Raw genomic sequence first — 27,813 nt, 5'->3', positions numbered from 1 at the left:
GTAATGCCAGTATTGAGTGCAGGTATCCAGAGGTAGTATAAAAAGGTAGGAAGAAGCTTTGGAGGTAGTAGACCCAGACGATCACAGACTGATGCAAGTATCAGTAAGAGGGTACAGCCAGCACTCACACAAGTAAAATTGAAACCTAAAGTGTTTATTTAAGCAGTGAGGAAGACAAACTAAATCAGAGTAAGCAAAGATAACACATACTTTCGGGAGACAAATTACCAAATTGTCAGTGCATCACAGATTAGCTCAGGATACAGATTTAGGTACAGAGAAAAATACAAGTTACCCCTCCACCCCATCTGAAGAAACATCTAGGGTATCATACCATTAATGCCAACAGAAGAGATCTCTAAATGTCCACAAAAGGTGGAACATTAGAATCTGAGCAGCATATTGTAAGATTTCATAGAGGACACCTTGACAAACCAAGTTCAATCTATTTTTTCCAATTAAGACCCATTTGCTTCTGAATACTGCATTTTCCTTTATATTTTGGCCTAGAGGACAGGAAGTTTTTCATATTTTAAAATCATATAGGCGTAGACAGTTTTATCTGTAAGGAAGCTTGTTGTAGAGTAGGTGGCACGGTGGCATTGCTGTTTTGCATTACTAGGCCCTGGGTTCAATTCTGAACTTGGGGTGGTATCCGGTTGGAGATTGTACTCTTTACAATCCTCCTCCAGGTCCTCTGATTTCCTACCACATACCAAAAACATACTGGTAAGATGATGCTGATGATCATAATAATAATAATTATTATTATTATTTTAAAATAGCATATCAAAACATCTTTACGGTAGGTGTAAACATTTATGAGAATAAAAAATTACAAAATAAGCATATAAGAAAGAGAAAAGCAGAAAGAGGTGCAGCAGAAAATGCATGGTCATTAGAAAATGGAGTAGATGCTCACACTAATTAAATAGCCTTTCTGAAAAGAAATTTAAATGCATTCAGGGTAGGTGACTCTCTGATATCCTTAGAGATTGAATTCCTGAGCTTTGGGAAGTAGCAAGAGAAGGCCTTGTCACCAGTGGAAAGTAAACGATCTTGGGGGACCTACTGTATAGAAGACCAAGATCATATGAACGGTGGCGACGTGGGGTGTAGACAGATAAAGTCGGATAGGTACTGTTGTTGCAAGCCATGTAAATCCTCCGTTTAGGCGAAATACATTTTGAGTCATCAAGGTTTTTATATCAGAAACCCAATTAGTGAGGAGACAGCTACTTCAGTGTCAGGTTTAGCAGTCAGTCAGAGATTTGAGTATCATCAACAAAGATAATTCAGAGCATGTGATCTCAATATCCGACCAAGTGGGAACATGTAAATGCTGAATAGCAAGGGGGCCCAATATCGAGCCTTGGGGAACACCAGACTTAAACTCAACTTCAGAACTAAAAAACCCAAAAGAAACAAAGTGTCAGTTATCAGTAACATTTTTAAGAGTTCCAAACACAGTCTCATAACAATCTCATGATTAACAGTGTCAAAAATAGCACTTAGGTCAAGGAGAATTAGGATAGATTGAGAACTAGAATCACTGGCTGTAAGAAGATTGTTAGTGTTTTTAACAAGGGCAGTTTCTGTGTTGTGTAATTGTATGAAACAAGATTAGATGGGTTTGAAGAGGTTATTTGCAATGAACTGATTGTTAAATTGTACTGTAACAGCACAAGTTTGATATAAGACAAAAACTATTAAGGTAGTCCAGAGGTATGTTTTAGGCACAGGCATTACTGAAGCTGTTTTAAAGGCCATTGGTACCACTCCAGTGCTCTATTTATTATGTAGAAGCCAACAGGGCAGAGGACTGGCAAACAGGATTGAAATAAAACAGAAGGAATGGGATCTAGTAGAGAGGGTTTTATATGCAATTCCAATTTACTAAGGCATGCAGTGTCAAGTTGAGAGAAATTGGCTTCTGAGAAAATTGACCCTAGGTGTAAGTACTGTTGTGTGTGTCTGTGTTTGTGCCTACAGTAAATGTCTCCACTGCAGTGGACTGGAGTGCCATCCAGGGTGCACCCTGTCTTGTGCCCATTGCTTGCCAGGATAGGCTCCACTTCTAACAACTAAGAAGTGGTTAGAAAATGGATGGATGTTGTAGCGTGACACTTTTACAGACGTGTTTCGTTCTAATTGTGAATTTTAGTTGTTAAACAGTTGTACTGTAAGTAACAGAATTCCCCCAAAAAGTTTTATTTTCTAAAAATAGAAATTTGTGTGTGGAATAAAGAAGTTGAGTAACATTAAATCCAAATTGTTACAAAACTTTGATTTGATCATCCTGGTGCATCTGAACAAATGCAACTTAATTGTATTGTACAGGTTGTAAAATGGCACAGTTGCAGCTTCAAGCAACAACCTTCAGGTGTCCTGAAGTGACAAAAAGACATTCTGCCTCTACCCTGGCTGCTGCAGAGCCACAGTACAAATTGTATTAAGCACAATAAGTAAGAATATATAAGATCACCTTGATTGGCATTTGTGATTATGGTAGTGGCATTCTGTTTACAATGCCTCCTTAAATAAAAAATAGTTAATTAGACTATTGTTCATTTCATGTCAGATTGTATTAAATGTGGCTTGCAGCTCATAAAAGTAATTAGTGTGATACATCTAGAACGTTATTAAGATACTATATATTTATCTTTTTATAACAATTTTTTGCCATAGTATGTAAAGTATTGCTAATAAATGTTGCATATTTTTATTTTATTTTAATCCAATCTATGATGGAAATTTAAAGTGGACTTTAAAGTTTTTCTTGTTACATGTAGGGCGCTAAATGCCTTTTCTTGTGTTGTTCTTGAATTTGGCAAGACCCTCCTTGGTTGTGGATACTTTTAAACACTCTTAGAAACTATTACTATAAATGTTAATACAATTTTGTTATTTTTTTTTTATTTTTGCTTCTGTTATGTGCTCTATGCTTTCACTATTGTGCAGTGGTTGTTTTCAAAATCACAAGGACTGTATTATTCATAATCTTTAGGATATTTCATTACAAAATTAGAAACGTTTAACCTAGAATATTTGAAATTTCAAGGAATTATTTTTCTCCAGGATAAAAACAAAACACCTCTCTGGAACAGTAGACACGTTTTTTTTTACTCATCTGACCTTGATAAACATGTTTTATGGGGTTAACATTTTTATAATCCCGTGAAAGACTATTTTATTTGGAGGTATTATATCTTTGACAAAAGTAGGGTGTTTCTTTTAACAAAGCAATAATGAAAATCTGTAGGTGAGTTTATTTTAGGTTCCTAATATCAAATGTGAAGGCTTGTTTTCCTCTCTTCAAAGCATGAGCAAGACTTTCCAGAAAGCAGTTAAAAGGTTTTCCAAATACAGACAAAGCCGGTTGATCAGATAGTACCATAACTAATGGAAAGCGTCGTTGAAGTGACAGCAAGATTAATTAAGTTCCTCCTGTTGTATTCACGTGTGGCACTGCAGAGTTCCTCTGGGTACCAGCTCAGTTAAATGGTATTCATTGTGACAAATAATGCACTTTTCCAGAACTGACACTTCTGAGTCAAGGTTAAAAAACACATGCAATGGGTTTAGTTTGTGGAACTGAGCCAAGACAAAATTGGAGATTTGCTTCTTTTAGATATGGAATAAACTTATTTACTTAATGTAGGCTCTGGGGACAGGATAGGAGGGATGGGTGAATTCAAAATTAATTGAAAACAGCTGCTGAAGGCAAAGCGTCTACCATATCAGGATAATTTTTATAGAATGATTTTCATGAGAATGATGTTGAAATTTCTAACAATTAAAATAGTTAACTTTTCATAATTTAAATACACATTGATCAATACACTTTGATTTACAAAATTCATTATTAGTAATCAATAAATATAATATTGTTTCATTGCCACCAATACAGGTTGACCTTCAAAAGCATTGGTGTGTATTTACTGTATCAAACTCAACAGAACAAATTACATATTTAGGGATTTATAAGAAGAGATCAGTTTTTCTTTGCTGTACATTATTGTTATTTAAGCATTGCTATAAGTAAATTGTTAGGACACAGATGTGCAAAGCACACTAAGCCACCCTTATCATTTAAATACGAGTGAAGCAATTCTAATGGAGGCTCAAGCAGAACACTTGAGAAGCAGACTGTTAGAACAAATCTTGTTCTGGCACTACTGATGTCACAAGCACAACAAGAACATCATAAGGAGGAGTCAGATTTCAGTAAGAGCAAAAGCACAGTATGCTGCCAGTGTACATGATAATCAGGCAGAGACTGTGTTGGGGATAAGACAGCATAGAGGCAACCTGGCTGTAGAGCTGTAATGATCAAACTGAATCCTGAAGGGAACGTAAGTGAGCATGTAGAATGAAACTTCCCTATTCTACATGTCTACACATGTAGAAGCTGAAGTGGAAACTCAAAACAGTGGGATTTTTTATTTATGATTAATGAAGAACAGCATGTATTTCGGTAAGTATTACTCATCACTGATGTTATTTTGCCTGGGAGGAAGGCAGAGGAAATTTTCAGCTTTCACCTAAAGGAAAATATGATTTGAAAGATACAGAGTTTTAGCTTGTGATTGTACAGTGTTTAAGATTTTCTTAACATGTACAGTACAAGAACCCTTTGGAATCTTTTTATTTGTTTTAAAGTAATTGAATGAGGAATAACCATACATGTTTTACATTTATGGTGTAACTAGTGCATAAATGTTTTTTTAAAATAATGTTGCAACTAATAATGCTTTAGTAATTAAAAATCCAAAGGTTTCTGACATTTAAAAGGATGGTCATCATTGAGGTGATGAGAAATAGATTTAATAACGAAGGAAATGTTTTCTGCATAAATGATTTATCTAAGTGGGTTATGTACAGTATAGATGTTGAAGGCAGAAACTTATCAGCAGAGTTTTAGGAATATTCTCTAGATCTGTGTTCATTCATGCTGATACTGTACACTGATGTGTATGACAATATTACTCTGAAAATGAAAAAGATGAGACTAACACAAATTAGTGAATGATACCATTAATAATGAGAACCTAGTTACTATATAATGAAACCCTAAAAGACCACAGCTGCTAAATGTGCTTTTAACTGTATATATTTAAAATCTGAGCTTTAAATGGTACTGAAACAAAGTTGCTTTATGATGCTATTTCATCCTGGAACGCAATTCATGATAACACTTGCTTATCTGACTCTGAGTTTCTCGTAGGATTTTAACTCTATTAATTAATCGATTTGATTAGTTGAAGAGCAAATATATTTGAATACATTTTGGCAGGGTGTTTAATTGTATTCAATGTGTTGTAGAGATGAAATAATTGTTTGCTGTTCCCTTCAAAAAATAGGATTCAGACTTATAGTTTAACCCCCTTATAAATTTCTGAATCGATGGAAGTTAATCCACTAGAAGCCACAGTTTTTAGAAATGTTATTCTTTTTCATCTTGCTCTAAAAATGTCAGCCATATTAATTTATGTTACGCTTGGTTTCTATAAATTGTTTCTATACTAGACAGAATGTTTCAGTAACATGGTGTCTGATGGTAAAACTTGCAAGTTGGAAATTTACACTTTACCAACTTATCCAGGTATTTATGTCTCTATTTTTTTGAAACATTAAATTGAACATTTTATTTTCCTACAGAAATAATATACTGTACTGTATATTTGCTTAAATGGCAGAATAAAATAAGGACCTGCAGAATATCTTGCCATCTCTTAAAAAAATGTGTATGAGGTTTGGTATTAAGATTTCAGAGAACAAGTTGGACAGTTTCAGACCATGTCCTTATAAAAGAACTCTGTAGTGTCTTGTATAGTCTATAGTTTCTTGGTTAACCATTACATCTTTCTAGATTATTCATCCATGTATTATCAAAAAGCTGTCTGTGATGGCGAGATTAACAACAACCTGAAGCCTCTCGGAATCACAGGGTCAAGTTGGGCTGAGAGCACATGACTGCTCTTGACCTGAATGTGATGAGATAAGTGAAGCTTTGCCTTTTTGAGATGTGTTACTTTTCAACAGAGGTGAGGAGGAAACATTAAAAAAATAATGTTGCTTCTGAAATGTGTTTTCACATCAAATTGAACAAAAATTGAAGTTATGCTTTCACAGAATAAACTTTCAATGGAAGACTTGATGCATTTTAAAATAACACAGAAGATGCTACCAGTCATTAACTGCCATTGGACTATCAGTAAAAGCAAGCTGTGGAAATGTGGTAATCTACTGCAAAAACTTGAGAAATTCAGAGCAGTAGTCTTGTTTGAACTTACAATTTAGCTAGCAGTAGTAAACCACTAACAATTATTTCAGATTTCATTCTTGTCTTTATTTAATGTAAAATGTTCAGGGATGCCTTATTGTTTCTGATTGTATTTTCAATGGCTCTTATATAGTGGTGTGTGGGATTTGTCTCTTAAATGAATTTGCAGGATTTGTCACTTTTTAAATACATTCTGTACAGTTGCCTGTGAGCAGCTATGAGAAAAGTACTGAATCTTGAGTTCCTTGTGCTGGATATATTATCTCATAATTAATAATGCAAATAAACATTTCTTTTCTTTAAAGTACTGAAAATGTTATTATCTTCATTATGGCATGCAAAACTGTCTGTGAAACTCTAGAGTTTTCTAATTAATATTAATGAGCAAAAAGTTGGCCAATCTATTTATTGTGTTAATTTCATGGTGTAATAGTAATATTTCCTATAACAGGACAAATTATGACTGGATTTTGTACCAGATTTTGTATCAAATCATTTTTTATGAATTTGCACTAGATTTTTGCTATTTTCAATCTATCTAGTTGAGTTTAACCTTTTCTTCTAGTAAAGATATTTGAATTGTCTGCCGAAATGATAATATCTGAAATACTTAAAGCATACAGTGTGCTAGAGACACTTGGCCCTTGAGCATTAATATTCTACAGCTCCCATTTTTCAAAGACCTTCTTTATTGGCTGCTTCAGTAATTAACAGATGCATGTACATGCTGTTAATTTGAAAAATTGTACAAAATGAAACTGAGGGTTTGTTTGATAATGCAAAATACAATTCTCACAGAGGCACTTGAAAACCTACAATGTAAGATCTAAATACATATTTGTTTCCCCAAAACATGTTCGTTTTTAAAACAACAATGTTCTCTTATTCATATACGTAAAATACATTTTTCATATTTTACTATATCAGTCAGAAAGAACACATGTTAAAAAGCATACATTCCTCAAATGCAGAAGTAGGCTAGATTCCTTCTTTACAGTTCTGGTTTAGACTAAAACATAGGGCTCGTCCATAAGCTATTCATTGATCTTGTAATCACATTGGAATCATGATAATTTAATATTTTTACTCACAACATTAAGCAGTTCCCCTGAGTATTTAAAATCTTGACATCTGACTCTCGCCAGAAGACACACCTTGCACTGTTTTATGCCACTATGCCCAGGAGGCTATATAAATAGAGGCCTCTCCTATAATTTTTATTACGGTAGAAATCCCATCACCAGGACCAGTAACACACACTAAACATGAATACATTAACTTAAATAATATTTCCCTGAAATAATAGTTTGCATGACAACCTACACTGTCTGTATATGCACCAGAAAAATTGGTTGAAGGCATTTGCTTTTCTAAGGACTGATAATGCCCACTTTGAAGAGCTCCTAAAATTACGTTACAAGTTACAATATGTTCGGACATCGCCAACTAGAATGCCGACTAGGTCGTGCTTAAGTGATCACACTCGTTCAGCTGATACTGTTGTATTATGCCATTCATTATCCCATTCTTTGCCTACACTATATGCGTGCTCCAAACACCTGAAACACCATACCAAAAGAAATCCACTTTCGCCGCTTTTACATCTAGTTTGAAAAGGTTTTAGAATGGCATTTTGTGATTGTTATATCTTGTGTACTGTATATGCTTTTTATGGGTTTGTGAATTTATTTAAATCTTATGGTATTGTGAAAAGTGCTTTTGACGATTTTAGAGGTGCTACAAGATATAAAGAAAAGTTTTAGTTGTACTGTACATCTGTTAGTACTCAGTTTTCTCTTTAACTCCACATTGAGACTCGAGCTATTGCTAACCCTTTTGTGCCTTAGACATCTTTAGAACCCACTGAAGCAAACTTTCAATAAACAGAAAGTTTTAAGAATCTTGTCCTGTTTACTTTGCACTGTAGGAACTCACTACTAGTTATTTTAACACTGTATAAATACAGCTGATGAGAAGGCAATAGATGTGGTACTTGATAATGACCTATGGCCCCAGAAGGTCAAGAGAGTTTGAAATCAGTCTCCACATTGAGGGGCTTAGCCTGTGAAGTATGGCAAAATCCCAAACCCTGATTAAAAACAGCTGGAGAGTCAATCACTCTTTTTTGAAGTACGATATGTGGTTCCCCAGCTGCACAGAGCAAATTCTCCTCCTCTACAGCTTATCATTAACCACACAGCTGATGGAACACAGAAGACTGATTATATTTATCACTTGACTGGCTTTATAAAGGAATATAGCATCCATTGAATATATGGAGATCAGCTATTTACTCATTTCCATGTTTTTATTTGGGGGGGGGGGGGTTAAGAAGAATAAAAATTGATCAATATATATACCAATTAATATCCACTTTCTTGCAAGGGGCAAATAACTTGTGATTTGCCACCAACTATAAAATACATTTTATTTAGCAATCCTAGAACATCCTAGCCTGGGACAGTGGCTATTGTCCAATGAAAGCATGTGTACTGTTCTTTGGTTTATGTGGGCTGCGTGCGGGTCAACTTATAGCTAGATCCTATAGCTACACAACACTCTGAAATGATACTGTGAGCAGTCACAATGCAGTACACTGAATGAGCTTTTATAAAATGACACAGGTTTACAGTATAAATTGAAGTAGTTTTGCTTGCTTCTCATTTATTATTTGTCAATTATTTTAAACTGCAGCCCTTATATTACACAAAGTTTATATTTCTGTAGAAATTCAGTTTCTTCGAACAAAAAACACTTAAACACAAATAAGAAGTAAAACATTAATACTTTTTCATAAGGTCTAAATAATTTAATGCGTAAATGGCCTAATAAACTGTTCTTTTAAATAGTGTTCTTAACTGAAGTTCAGAAGAGATTATGACAACCAAGTCATTCTTTGCCCATCACATACACTAAATCATAATTAGTCCATATGTCATTTCTCAAAAGTCATACTGTATATTGGCAAAACAGTCTTCTTCCATTTCGTCTCATGTAATCCTCCTCCATCCCATCTCCATCTCTGCAGCTGTACCTTGGTATCTTTCTTATGAGGATCTTATAATCCTTGTTTTAGGGACAGGACACTGGCCCTCAGTCAAGCAGGTTAAGCCTGCTTCACATATCCCCTACGTCAGACAGGTATTCTGGTTAAAGCACTTGTGTAGGAAGAATGAAATGTTTCATGGGAAATTGTTTTGATCTTGCCATGATGGACAGCAGAGAGATCCCTATGTAAAATCCTTAATTTTCCCCCTTTTTGAAGATTTTTACAATCATGGTATCATTGATTCTAGCTCTGTGTGGTAAGAATATGGAATTGTCATATCAGATCCTGTCCACCATGCTTAAATATTTCAGCAAGAAGTCAACACCAAGAATCAACACCTGCTGCTTTACTGTTCTTCATTTGTATGATGGTATTCATCACCTCATTAAGAGTTGCTAGATTTCCAAGCTCCTCTCTAATTGAGTGTTGTGGGAATTGAATATATTATCATTGGTAGCAGATTCACAATTGAACCAGTAGTGAAAATGCTCCTTGCAACAGGTATTGACTGTGGCAGTGAAGAAATCGTTTGGGGTTACTGGGGATGGTGGAGTAGTGTTGAATGCTGGGAACAGTCTAAGGGTATATATTAATATCATCTGGTGATTGTAAAAAATTGGGGTTTGTCCTTCACCAAAACCTTCTTTATGAAGAGCACTTATTACTGTATGTACTTTATTTCCAGTGAAGTGAGCTGTGTGACCCTATGCTTGTAGTAAAACACCTTAGCATGACTTTATACTGAATGCGTGTATCACATAAGAGTTATATATATAGTATACAGTATAAGTATATTTAGAGGACTGTTGCTTTCCAGATTATTGCAAAGGAACAATTTAAAGCTTAATTCCACAATGAAACATAAAAAAAGAAAAAACATCATATTCAGTGTCACACCTGAAAAACAGCATTCTCAGAAAATGCTCAACAGCATTAATGTTTACTTATTACTTTACAGCAAATGCGTGTTGATATACAGTAGCTTCCTCCCCACTCATAGCTTTCCATATGACTGTAATAGTATGCAGTGTCTGGTATTTGTGATACCTCTGATACCTCTGTATATTTTACTTTATTCTATTAAGTACTATAGAATATATGAAACACTTTTTTTACATTTTTAAACAGAGGAGGTTTGTGTAATATTTACATTAGGTACTAAATAAAAACATGTCAAATTTATGATCATATCATTCAGTTATTTAATAAAGATTCCTACAGTACGTTACTGTACATCATAATGCTTTAGTTAAGACTCAGTGTACTACAAAACTCATTCCACAAGAGTATGAAGGCATAATTCAAGAGTAACACTTTTAACATGTGCATTTGAGTATTTTTATACTGTAGATGAAGAACTATCTTCGTAGAGATTATTGTTGAAGAACATGTCTCCAGAACTGTCACCTGCCATTTTATGTATTTTAAAGTTAAAGAATAAAGAAAATAAATGTCTGTAGGGTTCTGCTGTTTAACAATACAAAACATCACTTACAAATATGTTTATATTTTCAAACAATGCAACAGATGTTCCCTAACACCTGCAGGAGGATAAAACCATGTGGGTACAAGTTTCTAATGTTAATGCTGTCAAAGGCAATTTGTATAGGTTAAGCTCTAAATCAATTCCCAACATTACAAACCTGTGAAAATGATGGGTATCCAAGTAAACCATTAATATTTAATTGGAACATGCTGTATAAGAGTAGAACAGTAGTGTGGTGGTTAGGACTAAGGTTGGATTCCTGGATCATCTTCTGTGTAGTGTTTGCATGTTCTTCCTGAGATTGCATGGATTTTTTCAGGGAGCTTCAATTTCCTCAAATTGCTTCCTGAAAATACAGTATGCTAAGTAGATTTACAGTAGTTGATTATTCAAAAAATGTTAATTTTCCCTAGGCCCCAAGATGCACTTACAATGATAAAAATCAAAAGCAAGTATTAAAAAACATATGCTTAGCAAACTATCTCTTTTTACAATACTTTTTTAAATTGTTAACAGTAACATTTGTGATTTAAGCTGATTATCAATTTCCAAAGTTAAAATTAAATTTGAACTATTTTGCGTTATGTTATGTTGTATCAGTTTGGACTACATCGTGTCAATGTTAGTACAAGAATTACATTCATGCGCTTACTACATTTATGAATATAATGTTTGGTAAGTTTAAGAGTAAATGTTTGCTATAGGGTTAGGATTTAGATTTTGGCTGAAGGCAGTATATTAATGCTGAACCAGTTAGATAGACGTCATGCCATCAATACCTCTTTGAGAGTAACTGCTTTGTTAATTGGTAGGTCAAAAAAATTTTCTTAAAGCCGATTCCATCCATCTATCAATTTTCTATCCTCTTGATCCAATACACGGTTGTGGGGGAATCGGAACCTATCCCAGCAAGCAACAGGTGCAAGGCAGGATATACCCTGGACAGGACACTAGTCCATCACAGGGCACACACAGACACAGACATGCACACACTCACACCAGGGCCAATTTTCCTAGAAGCCAAATAACCTACAGAATCAGTATGTGTTTGGACTGTGGGAGGAAACTGGAGCACCTGGAGAACACTTATACAAGTTCAGAGAGAACTAGGGGTGGAAAAAGTACTCAAAGGTTTCCATTTGAGAAAATTACTCAATTAAAAGTACAAAACTACAGTATCATCTCTTATCAGTACTCAAGTCTTAGTAAATAAAAAGTGGCTGTCCTTTCTGCTGTTACCATGACTTTATTTTCCTACTTATTTTTACTAAGTTTCCAGACCTATTATAGTTAACAAAATTGATGTTGCCAAAGCAACAACTGAAACAGTATGTTAAGACACTTTTAATGCATAACTTATAGTAAAGTGTGAAAATAGTTCTACCTTTAAACAGATGAATGTCTTAAGGAAAAAAAAAGAGTCTCTGTTTTATAAACAGCATTTGTCACACCTTAGATTTGTGACTATGAGATTAGTTCCAAGCAGTTGTTGACAATTTCTAGTCTGACTATTAAGACAGTAAGTGTGAAGGGTGTTTCATCTTCCCTATAATGTTCCTTTCTTATCAATACATTTAACTTCAAAGAGAACTCATTACACCATTTATTAAAAACATTTAGAATGGGCCCATGGTTTTCTGGGTATTTTAATCAGCTGACCAGGACTGAGATGTCTGTGTGTTTGTTCTTACTCTTATTGGTGGACAAAATGTACAGTAGGGGGAACAGAACACAGCCCAATTGTGATCCAATGAAAGTGTAGTGAATGTCACACCTGTTGAGACTTGTATGTTAAGAAGTCTAGGACCCATTTTATCAAGTGGTTGTTTAAATTGATATTCTTTGAGAGGTTCTGCATAAACAGAGTTTTTGTGAGATAGTGTATGTTAGCCTGGCAGTTTTTGGAATAGGAATAGTAGATCTCTTCAACAGAAAGGGGGCAATTTGTAAAATAAGGACATCTGAAATTGCAAGTTAAAAATGTCACATAATTGATCTGCACAAGATTGTAGGAACTCTTCCACATTCGTTGTCTAGACCTGCGCTTTTCCTTACATTAATCATCTTAAACTGTCTATGCACTTCTGCTGATCAGATGAGGTAGTTATAGGTTTAAATTCAAAACAGGTGTAAAACACATTTAAATTAATTGCATCTATCAAAATAAAGATAGCTTTTTAGATTAAACCAGCTAGCTAAAGAAGAAATTGCACATACTGTACTTCAGTATTTCTTTTAATTTTTTGGCGAGTTGCGGTAGGCTGAGACTTCCACCACTCTTACTTATTGCACTAATAAACAGGGGTATATTATGGACTGTGGACATAAATTTCCCAATTTTAATGTAAACCTACCATACAGAATGAAATATTATTGTTATGAATTATACAAAGATACAGTATATATTATTATTACTGTATTATATACTGTAACTGCATATGTTTTAAATATATACAGTATGTAATTTTATACAGTACATCCTTTTAAAGCAAAGCACCCTAGTTCACAGAAATGTCAAGAAGCACAGACTGTGTAATCCAACTTTATGTAGTACTATAGAAGAATTCTGAAATAACTATTTAACATAAATTATTAATTATTTATTTTAATGTTGCTTTCACAAGTTAAATGTTTAAATGAATATAATATCAATGTGACAGAGGAGCCTGTCATGAGGTACAGGTAGCATGGGAAATATTCTATTCATACACCTTCCGTTAAGCGGTTTCTAGATAAGTTTCTGAGGGTGCACACTCAGGGCTTGACTAGTTACTGCTATTACTTAATTTCATATACATTCACATTTATAAAACACATACTTAAACACAGGTATGAGTGAGTATTGTGATGTGAATGGAGAGCGCTCTTAAAATGGATGATGTTTGGTGTTGGTACTTCTGGGGTGGGTCAGCCTATGGTGGCCTCAGAAGGCCAAACCTAACCCCACTTCTCAAGGTTTATTTATGGAGATGGAAAAATCTCCATAATTGGAAAAAAAGAGAGGAAAATGCTATTGTTTGTATTGTTTATTTTCTGTATTGTTTATTTGAACCAGGATCAAAAGAACTGTGTAATTAAGATATGTGATGTCTTTGGTTAGAAAGGAATTAATTATGAATGTATAATTTGTGAATTGGAGAAATGGTTTGTTCCAGTGGGGGAGAGGCTTACATGTTATTTAAGCTGTCTCCTCAGCCTAAGAGGGAGTTATTGTTGGTGGTTGTTGAGTTAGGTAGTGTGACTTAAATCACAGAGAAAGCAATAAGAAAAGGAGGATTTGTATTTATTTGAAGAGTTATTTTTGTTCCTTTTTGGGATTTTGTTTTTCTGGTGTGGGGGAGTGGGAGAACTGTAAATAAACTGCACTTATTTTACTTTAGTGCTTTGTGGCAGAGCCATTCTTTTATAAAATGGACCTACTTTGGCCTTCCTCATGTGTGACAGTCAAACATGTTGTCTATCGCTCAACACACACACAATTGTTAATTTTCAAATAGTCCCCTTATAGTCCCCATTAATCCTATATCTTTTGGAAATAATTCCCGCTTAACATCCATGTTTACAGTACACATAGACCTCCAAATTCCTTTATAGCAGTATCAGTACATTTGCTGAATGATTATTTCAAACAACACCACAGCCTGTGGTTGGGCTTAAGAATAGTACCTCACAGAAGCATACGGACACTTTGCGCATGCACCTCTACTTTACCCAATCAGAATCCTAGCCCTTGTAAACGTCGGTATCTCAGAGGGAACAAGGGAAGAAGATGCTTTTAAGAACTGCAGTGGAGTAAAGTACCGAAATTTCTAAACCATTGTACCTGAAAATAAAATACTTAAGTAAAGTACAGATCTAAAAAAAATGTATTTAAGTACTGTAGCAAGGTAGTTCTACTTTGTTACTTCACACCGCTGGCGAGACATACTGTACTTCACACAGATAACACCCCAGGAACTGGGAACCCTGGGCACCAGCACTGCAAGGGATTATTAGGTTATTATGCACTGCAAGCAATAATAACCATTGCACTATGATGCCGCCCATATTAGAATTATTTTTTCTCATATTGTGCACACAGTAATTGGCTTTTCTAATTAATCCCTACACTGTGTTCCCCAGCAGCTCTATGCCTTAGCCTTAGTCTAAACATTTGCACGGTGATTTGCTGTGAAGCATCCAATTTTTCTGATGTGGTAGGGTAGTCTACTTTATTTATGTATAACCCAGGTTGAAAAATTGGACAAATATTAATTAGATTTAGAAAAAAAATTATAACGTTATATTTTTCCCTTGTTCTCATTTTTCAACATGGTGCACCAGTCTATAAAACATATCTGTCTTTGAAATACGCTTTAACACTGCTTCAAACACAAAGCCTTGGTGAGACATGCACTAAATTGCCAGCAGCCATATCACCCTGCAACACGCAACTGGCAACCCACTGAAGCTTAGCGGGTGTGAGCCTGATCAGTGCCTGGATGGGAGAACTCCTGGAAAAAACTAAGGTTACTGCTTGAATAGGTGTTAGTGGGGTCAGTAGGAGGCACTCTGTGTGGGGCCTAAGGCACCAGTATAGTGACGGGAACATTATACAGTAAAAAGGTGATGTTCTTCAGATGAGACATAAAATTGAGGTCCTGACTCTCTGTGGTCTTTAAACATCCTAGGGTGTTTCTCTGTTACCAAATTTCTCTATGGCCAAATTTCCCATTGGCCTTTACGAATCATAGCCTCTTAATAATCCCCATCTATGAACTGGCTTTATTACTCTGTTCTCCTCCCCACATATACTGTAGCTGATGTGTGGTAAGCATAGTGGCGTATCATCCAGGTGGGGGCTGCACATTACCTATAAAGCGCTTTGAGTGGAGTGTTCAGAAAAGCGGTATATAAGAAATAATTAAGTATTATTACAAAATCAGTAGAACATTAATGTACTTGGCTAAGTATGTTCCATTTGTTCATCTTTAAGATACAGAGAATTGTGTAATTTTTTAAATGTCATTACAGCAAAACAATGAAAATAAAACAGGAAAAACAGTTAAATATACAGTATAAAACTGTATTTGTAAATTTGTAAAGAAATATTTGATAAATGTTTCCATTTTAAAATAGTTGTGAAAATATAAAAACACACTCAAGGTTATCGGAGATTAGCTACAAATCTAGGAGCTATTAATGATCAAATTATGTCTTACGAAATGAGGAATATGTTTGAAAGGGCCAAGTAAAGTTTTTAACCAATACAGAATGGAGGGGCTGTACTTGCTGAGTAAAAAAAAAGAAAACATTGTATAAACTAATACCAATAGGAAGGAGTATATACTGTACATATAAAAAGCAAACGAACAAATGTTCAACAGTACAGTATATACTGAGGTACAGTATAAAAACCTTATTTTGAGACTAGTGTGAGAGCTTAAAGGATTACATTTAAAATATCTTCCTTTTGTGTCCTGTACAAAGATCAGATCTGAAGATAACATAAGATTACGAGGGGCAGATATCAGAAACCACAGAAAGATAAAGAGTTCTACAAACATTGGACAAGATTCACAGTTGGGCACAGATAGCATCAGATAGGGCTGGTCTACAGGCACCCAATCCTACAGGTTTATGGGGATTGTTTAAATGCCAATGTATTCAGAAATAGGGAAAGTTGTTATTTTTGACCAATTAATCAGATTGGCTTTAATGGCAGGTTGGAATGGTATTTAAAACTTCACTGAGGTCAGGGTGAGACTTGGGTGATCACCCTGTGCAAACAAAGTTCAGTGTAAATAAAGACAAAATGTTATGGATCTATTACAGAGATCTACCGCAGGTATTTATCTTGATTTATCTTGATAATGTTATAAAGCACAGAACTGCATATTTAGAAAATCTGAATATTTTATGTGGTGTTATACTCTGAATGACAATGGTATCATGTAAAATTAATTACAATTATGGAACAATACCTTACAGTATTCAGTCATGACATTAATATTCCTCATCCAGACACATATCAAATGGATTTTATTGTTTTTTTAATTCTAATTTGAAAAAAAAATCCTATTGTTCTATATGTCTATACACCAAATGCATTATTAGATCTGTCACCATTTTTTGTACTCTGTTTTGGCAAAGTTATACTGTAGCTGGCTTTGTTTATTTAACAAGTTCAATGTTGTTCGCAGTACTGCACCATAATTGTCAGTGTGTGGCATTAAAGTACACGGTATAAGCAACTGAGTGAGAACTGTGATTCCTGTGACTATAAAACAATACATTTGTCTTTTCCTTGACAACAATTCTAAAATAATTCAGTTTGTGTTAAAAGAGCACTGGTGGCTGTCACTATCATCCACCAAGGCATCAACAAAGAAGAGGAAACCACAGCAACAGTAACTCGAGGACACACTGTTTCTGTGGTTTTCAGAGGCAAGAGGTGAAAACATGACAATCAGTCATTATGTGCATGACTATACTTGTTAAAATAGAGCACTAAACCCACAAAACTAACTGAAGTATAACCAATGTATATTTTATATGCTGTGTTCCATGGAATACAGGCAAGTACAGTATTTAACCCTGGAAATATACAGTAGATACTTGAAAAAACTTTATAGTAAAAGGGGACCTGCCAAGTATTTATCCATCATTTCAGTGATACAGTAGCTTTCTGAAGTGGATTAAGAAATTGTTGACTGTATTATTTACTTTCATTCTTCATAGTATTTTAGAGAAATTTAAATTCACTTCAATTTGTCACAAAATAACAAATGCATGGTAGGTATTTATTCTCAAATATGCATTTATAAAGCATTTTCCATGTAAATGAGAACAAAAAAATGTCATAGAAGTACTTCATAATTAACACACCCTAGTTACAACAATTTCTTGACACTGTTATTGTTTTTACAGGTTATAAATAACTTATGAATATAATTTACCACTCTTAATCTAAAGAGTTACCAAACCTATTTTGTACTGTATAAAGTGTTTAAGAAGCAAAATATTTAAAATTGAAAAGATTTCAAAGATTGAAAGTAAAATCATACCTTTTGAGGGCTGTGATGAGATATTCAAGGATTGAAGAATAGTCAAGTAAAACCAAAACCAAGAACTTATTGACAGAATGGTGATTAAGAGACAAAGTTAAATTGTTTTTTTGTTGTCTTATTTATATTTCTAAAATGACAGAAAACTGAAAATGAGATAACTGGAAAATTAAGTGTGTTCGAGAACTTGATGTACAAATCCTAAATCCCAAAACAGTAATACTGTATTTAGAAACATTACCAGTATGTCCTTAGAATGAAGCAGCAATGAGAAAACCAATGATACAAAAATATAATGTGAACTGAAGTTTCATTTTTTAATGTTAAGGCATTGATTTTGTTGTGTGTTTAGATGTTTTTCCTGGACATGACCTATATCTTTTTCTCATTAACACGATACTTATCTTACAGCCCTCATGTAATGCACCCTTTCCTGTAAGGTTGTTGATGGTAATCTTGATTTAATATACAGTATCACCTTTCTTGATACATAACCTCACGTTGCTTTTACAATAAAAGAATCAATAATAGAGACATGTATATATGCTGTAATGCATTGAATCAAACATAACTAAAAGCCTGAACATAAACGTGAGTTTAATTAAAGTGAGGATTTGAAAGTGCTGCCTGATTTGCAGGGTCTGATATGAACTGAGAAATCATTACACAGCCTTGCTTTAGGAACTTAAAGAAGGCCAAAGAGCATAAATGAAGTATACTGTAGGTTTAGGGAAATAAAAGTTCACTGATTCAGGTGCCAAACAACTCAGGGTCTTAAAAGTGAAAGTTTATATTTTAATTTTGTTCTGAAATCCACGGGGAGAAATGAAAGGATGATAAAGCAGGTGCTATGTGCTCATAAAGTTATGCTTAAGACTTCTGAACAAGCAGCAGCTTGTTTAAAATACATTTGGAAACACCAAAATGTATTGCATTACAATAGTGAAGCCAGAAAAAGGCAAAAACATACTTTAAGTTTTTAGACATTGGGTGAGAGAAGTGAAGAGGCTCTGCTCATCCCCTGCATGGGCATGTCAGAGACATACAGTAATGCACTTTATCAAACTAAAAAATTTCGACATACACTGAAAGTTTCCACTGAGAAATGTTATTGTGTTTGGCAATGTTTTCTTACCTACGGTAATGAGCTTACTCTTTCAAATTCTGAAGATGTATCCTAAACTTTTTTTAGTCTTATTTAATTTTTTGCTTGTGTCTTTTCTTAGATTTTTTTTATCTCACTGCTTTATCTTTGTTTTTGGTATCATTTCTTTAAGTTGATTACCTGCACATTTATTACCTTTTCCCATATTTTTATTGTTAAGCATAGAGAGGGGAGATCTATGGTTAACAATTTAGAGGTTTTATAACGTGGAAAATGTGTTCAGTTGTTTATCTTGATGTATTGCTCCCCTTGTAAAGCTTCAATAAAAAAGATTTGAACTAGACTGGTTAAGATGTGAACAAATACAGTATGTGCAATGTGCAATGAAGAAGAAAAATGACACCTTTCTAACAGTGAGCTTCGAATGCATAACTTGGATCAAGGATAACACCAAGATTCCTGACCTGAGTTATTGAACTGATACTAAGGCCCACAGTAGTCATATTTACAGCAAATTGACACTTGCTGGGTTGGTAAGGAGAATCAGCCTGACTTTGTCTTACTGAATTCAGATGATTTGATTTATTTTCGTCTTCCTTACCATCTCAAACTCTTCTTCCGTCCCTTGACTGTCACAGCATTTATCTGAGGTCATGCTCCTGTTTAGACAGAGAGAAAATCCTGAACTAATAGTAAAATTATTGACAAATAACATTGAACTATTATGGTGAATTATCCATTATTCACAAAGACATTTCAGTTTGTCATGCTTCGTTTGCCTGTCATCTTTTAATATTTCAAAAAGCAACCATGAGCCTTCATTATTATGAATTTAGAATGTAGTTTTTCAAAGATATTAAAATAAATCAAACCGATGTGTACATAACACCAGGGCTTCAGAATCAAAAGAAATCTGAATTATTCTGATTGAAATTAATTTTCCGGTAATTATTCATATCTCCTCTTTCTTATTAGATAAAAATTCTTGGAAAGAAAGTAATTGTGTCCTTTATTGAGCGCAGAAACTCATTCATATTCTGGACTGTTTCTTTTTGACTTCAAGTAGAACTTACTGTACAAGACAAGCTTTTAGTTCTATATTCTATCTTTTTTTAAGTTCAATACAAATTGATATTTAAGTGAAAAATCAAATCTTTCCTACATTATGTTTTATGTATGACATGCTTAATCAATTTTCTTTTAGAATTTTAAGAGATGTATCGATGTTCAGTATATAGTTTGTTATTGATACAGTATGTACAGGATCCACCAAAGAATGACATTGTACAGTTTTTGAAGGTTGTCAAATACTATACTTATGCTTTATCCTGCACAGACCTGTTAAAATAACCCCATGAAAAGGAGATAAATGTAAAGCTGGTATATTTAGCGTACCCTTTTGAAGTGTAAGATCTTGCACCCAATATGCTTTGCCTTCTATAAGTGTAGGTGTTAAGTAGGTCAGAGGCAGGGACATATGGCATATCAGCAGCAGTGCTAAAACATGAAGCAAGGAATGCACCCCTTCTTCAGAACAAAAAGCATGGTCATACATGATCATCAAGGCGCTATTTTCCCATGGCATGTAAAACAAAAAACACATTTCACATTGTGGATAAGCTACATGGCTCATGCTGTCTACTTACTGTGTTTCCAGCCTTTAACTGACCATTTTAGCAATTATACTTCTTGTTTAAGAGATTGATGTATCATTACATGAATTATGCAAATGAGTTTTTCTCCTTGTAAGCTATTAGACACTTTGACGTGTGCTTTTGCCTGTACAGTAGCGAGTGTGACCAAAGGAAACAATAATTGGCTAAACAAAGATACACATCAAGCAGACTGAACTGAAGTGGAGAACTACAGTACATGTTTCAAAGACCTTTTCGATTATGTTCGATGCATATACAGTAGTACATGACTTCAAAAGCCACAACTGGGAAAAGAACAGCCATCTGGCCTTATCATGTTATGTAAGCCTGAGGGTTCATTTGTTTGATGTCATTTGTATATGTTAAACCTGTGATCAAAGTCATATTTGAATTTTAGTCCACCATTGTTGCAACAAATATTCCTAATTTAAAAAAAAGAAAATGCTTTCACAGTCATCTTTCCTAATTTCAACTGGACTACACAGTGAGAATCTTCAAATCTAACTAAAGAGCACTTTTTCCCTGAAAACCATTATTTGAATGCATTGTTACTTTCCAGCTTCTACATTTTGTTGATTAAACAATTACGATTTTTTTATTATTTTCACAAAACAAGAAAATATTAAGTTGTATGTTAAACTTCTATTTCAGTAGTTATGAAGGAGAATCACATAACAAAATAGTAAGATCTATGTGTTATTTGTTATGTGAAATCAATCTTTTGTTTGTTTCAGTTGTTCCCCATGTACAGACTAAAATATCTCAAGGTGCTTTACATTGCTTATATCGGCAATTTTGAAAGTATTTATTAATCTTGTCAAACATGAACATCTTGACAATAGATTTAAAAACAGTGGGAGATAGAAACAAAAAAAAGGCATCTAATGCAATACTACAAAATGAAAGTGCATAAAGTAAATCAGCTGTGCATACTTAATTTGGAACATACATCTTTACAAATTCAGATAAAAAGTAGTTGAATTTAATGTGCGCAGGATAATTGTATCCCATCTGCCTCAAGTTATAGTAAATCAGTGATGATAAAACAGGTGATCATGCATAGAATTATAAACAATAGAGCTATCTAGGAAAGAAAGCACAGCCAGAAAAAAATCTTCTTGTTAAAATACATGAATTGGAGTTTACAGTGCAGCCTTGTTCAAATATGGACCCTCTTCCCCCAAGAAGAGGAAAGAGCAGTTATAGCATCTCCTCGGTCCACAATGAAACATAAAAACGGCACAGCTTGAGGGCAAGAGAATGAATGGTAACCCATCTTAATGCTACATTTCATGATACGGTCATATGGGAAGTTTTCACCCATACACTTAAAAACCATTTAACCATTAACTTCAGCAGAAGACATCATTTGTCTTAAATGGCATTAGTTTCTGTCTGAAGAGTTCTAAGGTAGCTGGTGTTCATAAAATGTCACGACGATGTATTCAGAAAATTTAGATTAAAACGTACTCTATCATCAACATGCCCTTTAACGTATGACATAATGAGTTCTTCTACTTATTTATCTAATTTACTGTTTTGTTGACCATTATGATTTCATATAATTTTCAACTGATTTACAGTACTGTATAGGGAGATTTCTCACATTCATTGTTGAATAGCACAATATGCATATTACAGAGACCAATAAAATGCATACTAAGATATAATAAATGCAGATACACGTGCATAATCATTGCTTTTACTTACAGTAAAACATTGCATATGGTAAAATAATGAAATAATATTTTTGTTTTGAGTGAAAGGGATAAACAGTGCCATATTTGAAAATGTGAAATTTCCCAGTTACCATCAGCATTTTCATTATTTTACCGGCAATGTTTTAACATTAATTGTAGTTTGGATATACACACAAATACTATTGGTTTTCAAAAATGTTATCAGTAAAAGTTTTTATTAGAAAGTTTATATAGAAAATGGTGTGCAACTAAAATTATTTCAAATGTATATACAATATAATTATAAAATTGCATTAGACATACCCCTCTATTTTTTGATAAGGCTCTTATTCTCTCACTTGCTATATGAAACAAAATCCTTCAACTGAAACCAAGTTATGGTAAAATGTTTGAAAACATGATGACATGGCAGATTTTATTTGTCATTTTAACATGTTTAGTGTTTTTATTCAGCTGAAATGAGTTGATTCATTTTTTATTGGTATTGTTATAAATTTGAATTAACTTTAAATTAGCAAGATTAGTAAATTGAGTTCCTGTCAATAAAGCATGCATATTGTATTTACATTAATAGTTTTTGAGTCCTATAAAAATTACAAGTCTTAAATATTTTCTTTTCAGATTGCCTGTGGGCTATACTTTTAGAAATAGCTTTCAAATGATTAGGCAACACAATTCAATAAAACACCTGAAAATGTTATAATTTAAAGAACTGCTCATATTAAGTAGTATTTTACAATGTCATTAAGTAATAAGGAAAATACTTTCTCATACATAGACTATGTGTAGTGTATTTGGGATATAGTTCTCTCAATGACTGTACAGCAAATTAGGTCAATACTTCAAAAAGCATAATTTGAATATGAGGATATGTAAGAACATTAATCCCGCATTTACATTTTCATTCTTCATAACTATACTTGTAGTGGATTCTATTGTCTGACTAGAGTAGTATCATGCAGGAGTCTGACATTAACTCTAATAATATTTTGCACGGGTAGCACAATGCTATGATGGTTAGAACCATTTCCTGCAATATCTTAAGTCCTGTATTCAGTTCTGTCTAGAGTAGCCTTCTGTGTGATGTCTGCATTTATTTTTTTATGGTTCTCCAGTTCCATTCCACCTTCCAAAAGCTTGCTGGCTATATTAATTAGTGTCTGGAAATTGTCTTCTTGTTTGGCTCTGTGCTCTGAAATAGACTGGTATCCCTTCCAGGATGTAGTCCTGTCTTGCACCTGGTGTTTCTGAGATCTGGGTCACCACAATCTTTACCATGAATGAACAGTTTCTGATAATGGCAGGGATATACTGCATAACCACAGATCTTACCCAGCTTTGTAGTTCAGTTTCCACCAGATCCAGTTTTTAGATTTAGTATATTGTTTAAAAAGATAAAGCAATATGTTTTCAAATCGACTTTAAACTGCTGCTACTATTATTTTAACAGATTGCATGTAGTAAAAAAAAAGGCCAAATGTTGCAAATTGAGTTAATTAACTATTTTGCCTCCTGAGATAAAGCTACAGTATAGTGGCAAGGCATATACTGTACACTAATAGGTACAATTACTGTTAGTCTCATTAAAGATTTGTAATAAATATTCTGTTTACTTGATAGAGTAGTTTGGTCTCTGTGTTAAAGCAGAGGTATTCAGCTTAATGATGTAATAATAATGATAATGTTTATTTATTAGCTCTATACAATTTCTTGCATTAGGAATTGGTCTTTTCACATACCCCAGCTTTTCTCCATGAGACACAGACACAGGGAGAGAAGCTTGGGGTCAGAGCGCAGGGTCAGCCAATGTACAGCACCCCTGGAGCAGTTGGGGTTAAGGGCCTTGGTCAGGGGCCCAACAGAGTAGGATTCCTCTGCCAGCCGTGGGATTCGAACCAACAACCTTCCAGTCACAGGCGCAGATCCTTAGCCACAGAGCCACCTCTCCACCTGTCTGAAAGAGGCCCCATCTGAAAAGAAGCATCCTAATGATACATGATGCCAGTGGGGTCCATTGAGTTTAGCTACTCCCCATTCTGCTAGGACACAGGCTCAAAGGTCAAAGTCAATCACCCAACAGCCGATCTACCTATGAGGGACGTGCAGGATGGGTACCAGGATTATACCTGATAGTAGCCTAAACCAATCATAAAATGGGATGTCATACCTTAAAAGCTAGAACGCAATTCATTTTCACTGGGTAACACCTGTAACTGTAACAACTGTAACACCTGGGGAAGTGCAGTCTGCAGCCCTACAGTAGGTCACTATGGCAACCAATCACAGCTCTGCTCCCTCCAGTCTAGGTTGTGCTCAGCTCTGGGCAGTTCCCTGTATGCTGTTTACCTGCTCCCCAACTCAACTGCCTCTTACCTACAGTAGCACTTGGGTTCTCTCATACTCCTGGATCGTGCTCCAGAGGTGGAACTTAAGAATGTTTTCCGAATGGCAGAACCCCAAGCTCCGTAATGTCCAAATATTTATACTGAACACCACCTGGAGTCATGATCACACCTTTTCCAAGTGCTCTTCAGTGTAAATACTAGGATCTGATAGAGGTCAGCCTACTGTCATTGAGATTGGACACTGAGCCCCTCAGGTTTTATCTCTGAGTTTGTTCCTTGCTTGTTCTTGGAACTATGCTTTGTTTCCTGACCATTTTCTCCCCATTCCCCATTTTGTGTCTGTCTCCCAGGCAGGACGCTGAGGTGCATTTTCTTGCATTGCCTGGAGTTCGATGCATAATGAAGGGGTATTGTAACACCCACCCTAGTGCAGGCTCTCTGCCACAGGTCACCACAGCAACTGTTTACATCTGCACTCTCCAGTCCCATTAATGCACAGCTCTGAGCAATTCGCTGTGAGCTGTTTGCTGGCTCAACAACTCAGTCGACTCCCACCTAGCACTTACTGTAGGTTACACCCTGGATCGTGCTTCCAGTGACATCTCGGGAGCAATGTTCCCTCTAAGCTGTGTGCACACAGGTTACGAAATCAGCGCAGACAGGAAGTTGAACTGCGCTCAAAAAATTAAATTCCAAAACAAATATGATAATAATAAAATAAACATGGTCGTCAATTGAAAAATGCAAAATTGACCACATGAGACACATGAGATGTCTATGCTCTTGTAGTCTCGTACCTCACTGCTCATGTTGCTGAACACTCAGTCTCTATGACTGGGCTCATTGAATCGCTGTCCCCGTCTTTTGGATCTCTATGCTTCTATGAGAATGACTATATTAACAAAAAATAATTTCAGGTTTACAATTTTACATACACTCAGTTTAGCGCGCACAAGTTTTTGTCACTGGGGGAAAAATTAGCACAACTTGAAACTTTTGCACACACCGGCCATTAAAAATTAAAGGGAAAATTGCTCGGGAGCACTTACTGTAATTACATTAACTCTCTGACCTATGTTCTGGCTCCAATTAACCTCTGATTTTTTTCAGTCATATGACTACAAGCAGTCCTAGTCTGGACTTTAACCTTTCTCCAAGATGCCAGTCCTGGAGAGTGAATCAGTGAATTCTGCCCAAGATATTCTTTCTGCAAAGGAATATTTTTTCTTCCACAAACCCACTGTTATTTTCTCCTGATTAAAGAAATAAGACAGTTAGACTCTTTATGTCAATGTCCTGAATATTCAGGTACTGTATATTCAGCAAAAAGCTGCAACCAAGATGAACCAAGTTCTCCTGCCCATCTCACTTGTGGCAGGATCCAAGACATAACTATTTAAAAGACAACAGTTCAGTGATGCTAACTTGGGCAAAACTCTCTGTCTCTCCTCTGTGCACTGGAACACTTCCAGCACACAGCAAGCAGCTGCCACGTTGGACCATGGACCAACCCAGCCAAGGGCTGTCTGCTTAGCAAGAAGTTTAAATTCATCAGGAACATTTGGCCAAATGACTTTTGAGTATAAAACTTCTTTATTTACATTACAGTTGAATTATTATTCCAAATACATTTATTTTTTTAGTTCATTATAGTAAATATATACTGAAGGAAAAAAGAAACACAACACCTCCTCCACACTCTGGCCCTCCCATCTGTGTGGAACAGGCTGAAGAGTGACTCATCCATGAAGAGGACCTGATGCCACTGCTGACTAATCCATCGCAGCCTCTGTCTGACTCAAGCCAGTCGGGTGTAACGTTTAGGAGGTGTGAGCAGCGGGCCTCTGACAGGTCGCCTTGCTCTAAGGCTAGCAGCCTGGAGCCTCACTGTCCTGGCACTGATGCAGGCATTGTGTCTTCCAGCAGTTTCAGCAGCAGCAGTACAGGTGGCAGATATGAAATGATCTCTGAGATGGACCAGTCTGATGTGTCGGTCCAGCTCTGGTGTGGCCACTCGAGGGTGACCGGAACTTGGACGGCCATCTGTCCTGCTGGTCTACTGAAATCTTCTCTGCAGTTAGGACACAGTGGAGCGGCTTATTCCTGCAGCATGCCAATGGCCCTCTCCCTTGCTTCTGGTGACATTTGAGGCACTATGAAATCCACAGAAGAACTGACTAAGTGTGGCCTTTTTCTTTGCAGTGACCTAAGCTTTGAATTAAGGCCTTTTTAAAAGTGACCTGCTCAGGCATTGTTCCACCTGGATCTCATTGGGTAAAAGTGCACCTAACGAGCTTTCGTGTGATTGGCAAGTTGCAATGCCTCACTGCACAAACTGTATTGCTGGTCAGAGGGCTTAAAACAAATTGACAACTTTTTTTGAAAATACTGTACATGAGTTATAACTATAGTATTCTCATTCCAGAAAATGTTGTGTTTCTTTTTTCCATCAGTATATAATTACTTCTATGTAAGAATATAAATGTGATTTAACTATACAAGACTATTCTATTGTGTTTGTTGTTTGAAATGCATGTTTCGTTGCAATATCAATTAATAATATAATAATTGTAAATTATGCTTCATTGATTCCTAACATTCATCAAAATACTCTCACAATTTACCATTCCAATTTATAATTGTACCCTCACATCACTTCAAAGGCAACAGGGAGAAAAATAATCCACAGAAGTTAAAAAACAGGAAGTAGCTCAGAGAATGGAATTTCAGATGATACAATAGTAGACAAGGTTAAAAACAGGCATGTAAACAGCATTAGAGAATGGACCACATAAATAGGGAAAAGAAACAAACCAGGATCTGGAATATGTCAATGCTGTCTTAATGCATTAGGAACAAAAATTGAACAAATGAAAGTTAATGCAAGTTTACATAGTGAATGATACTCTCATCTGTTTATTATTAAACCTGCAGTGTCTGTTTATCAAACCTTAAGATATGTGTATATACATATATTTCCCGTTAAACATAATTTCCTTATGTTCAAAACACTTAAATCTCCTTGGACTTAATAAGGATTTAAGGAGTTTTTTTGAATATGCAATTGCTTTTCCAACTAATGCAGAAACCATGTTTTAAGTATTACGGTTATTTAAAAGAAAGCTATTTTACTGTATATAA

At 35.1% G+C, this 27,813-nt stretch overlaps 1 protein-coding gene across 8 annotated transcripts in view; it reads left to right on the top strand.

Moving 5' to 3' along the window:
* znf385d (zinc finger protein 385D) overlaps nucleotides 1-27,813 on the top strand; it is a 288,683-nt gene that overhangs the window by 181,804 nt on the left and 79,066 nt on the right. Inside the window, exon 1 of one of the 8 annotated variants that reach the window (XM_088601653.1) lies at nucleotides 4,257-4,477. The exons of the other annotated variants lie outside the window; for them this stretch is intronic. Coding sequence (XP_088457779.1) covers nucleotides 4,456-4,477 — 22 coding nt within the window. The 5' untranslated portion in view covers nucleotides 4,257-4,455. Of the gene's footprint in view, nucleotides 1-4,256; nucleotides 4,478-27,813 lie in introns of those variants that run through there. 8 annotated transcript variants of the gene reach the window in all.

Source organism: Lepisosteus platostomus, chromosome 12 (assembly GCF_059453375.1).
Source record: "Lepisosteus platostomus isolate fLepPlt1 chromosome 12, fLepPlt1.hap1, whole genome shotgun sequence".
NCBI classification, from domain to species: Eukaryota; Metazoa; Chordata; class Actinopteri; order Semionotiformes; family Lepisosteidae; genus Lepisosteus; species Lepisosteus platostomus.
Note: the sequence above shows the minus strand (reverse complement) of the source record. Positions and strands in the feature narration are given on the sequence as shown.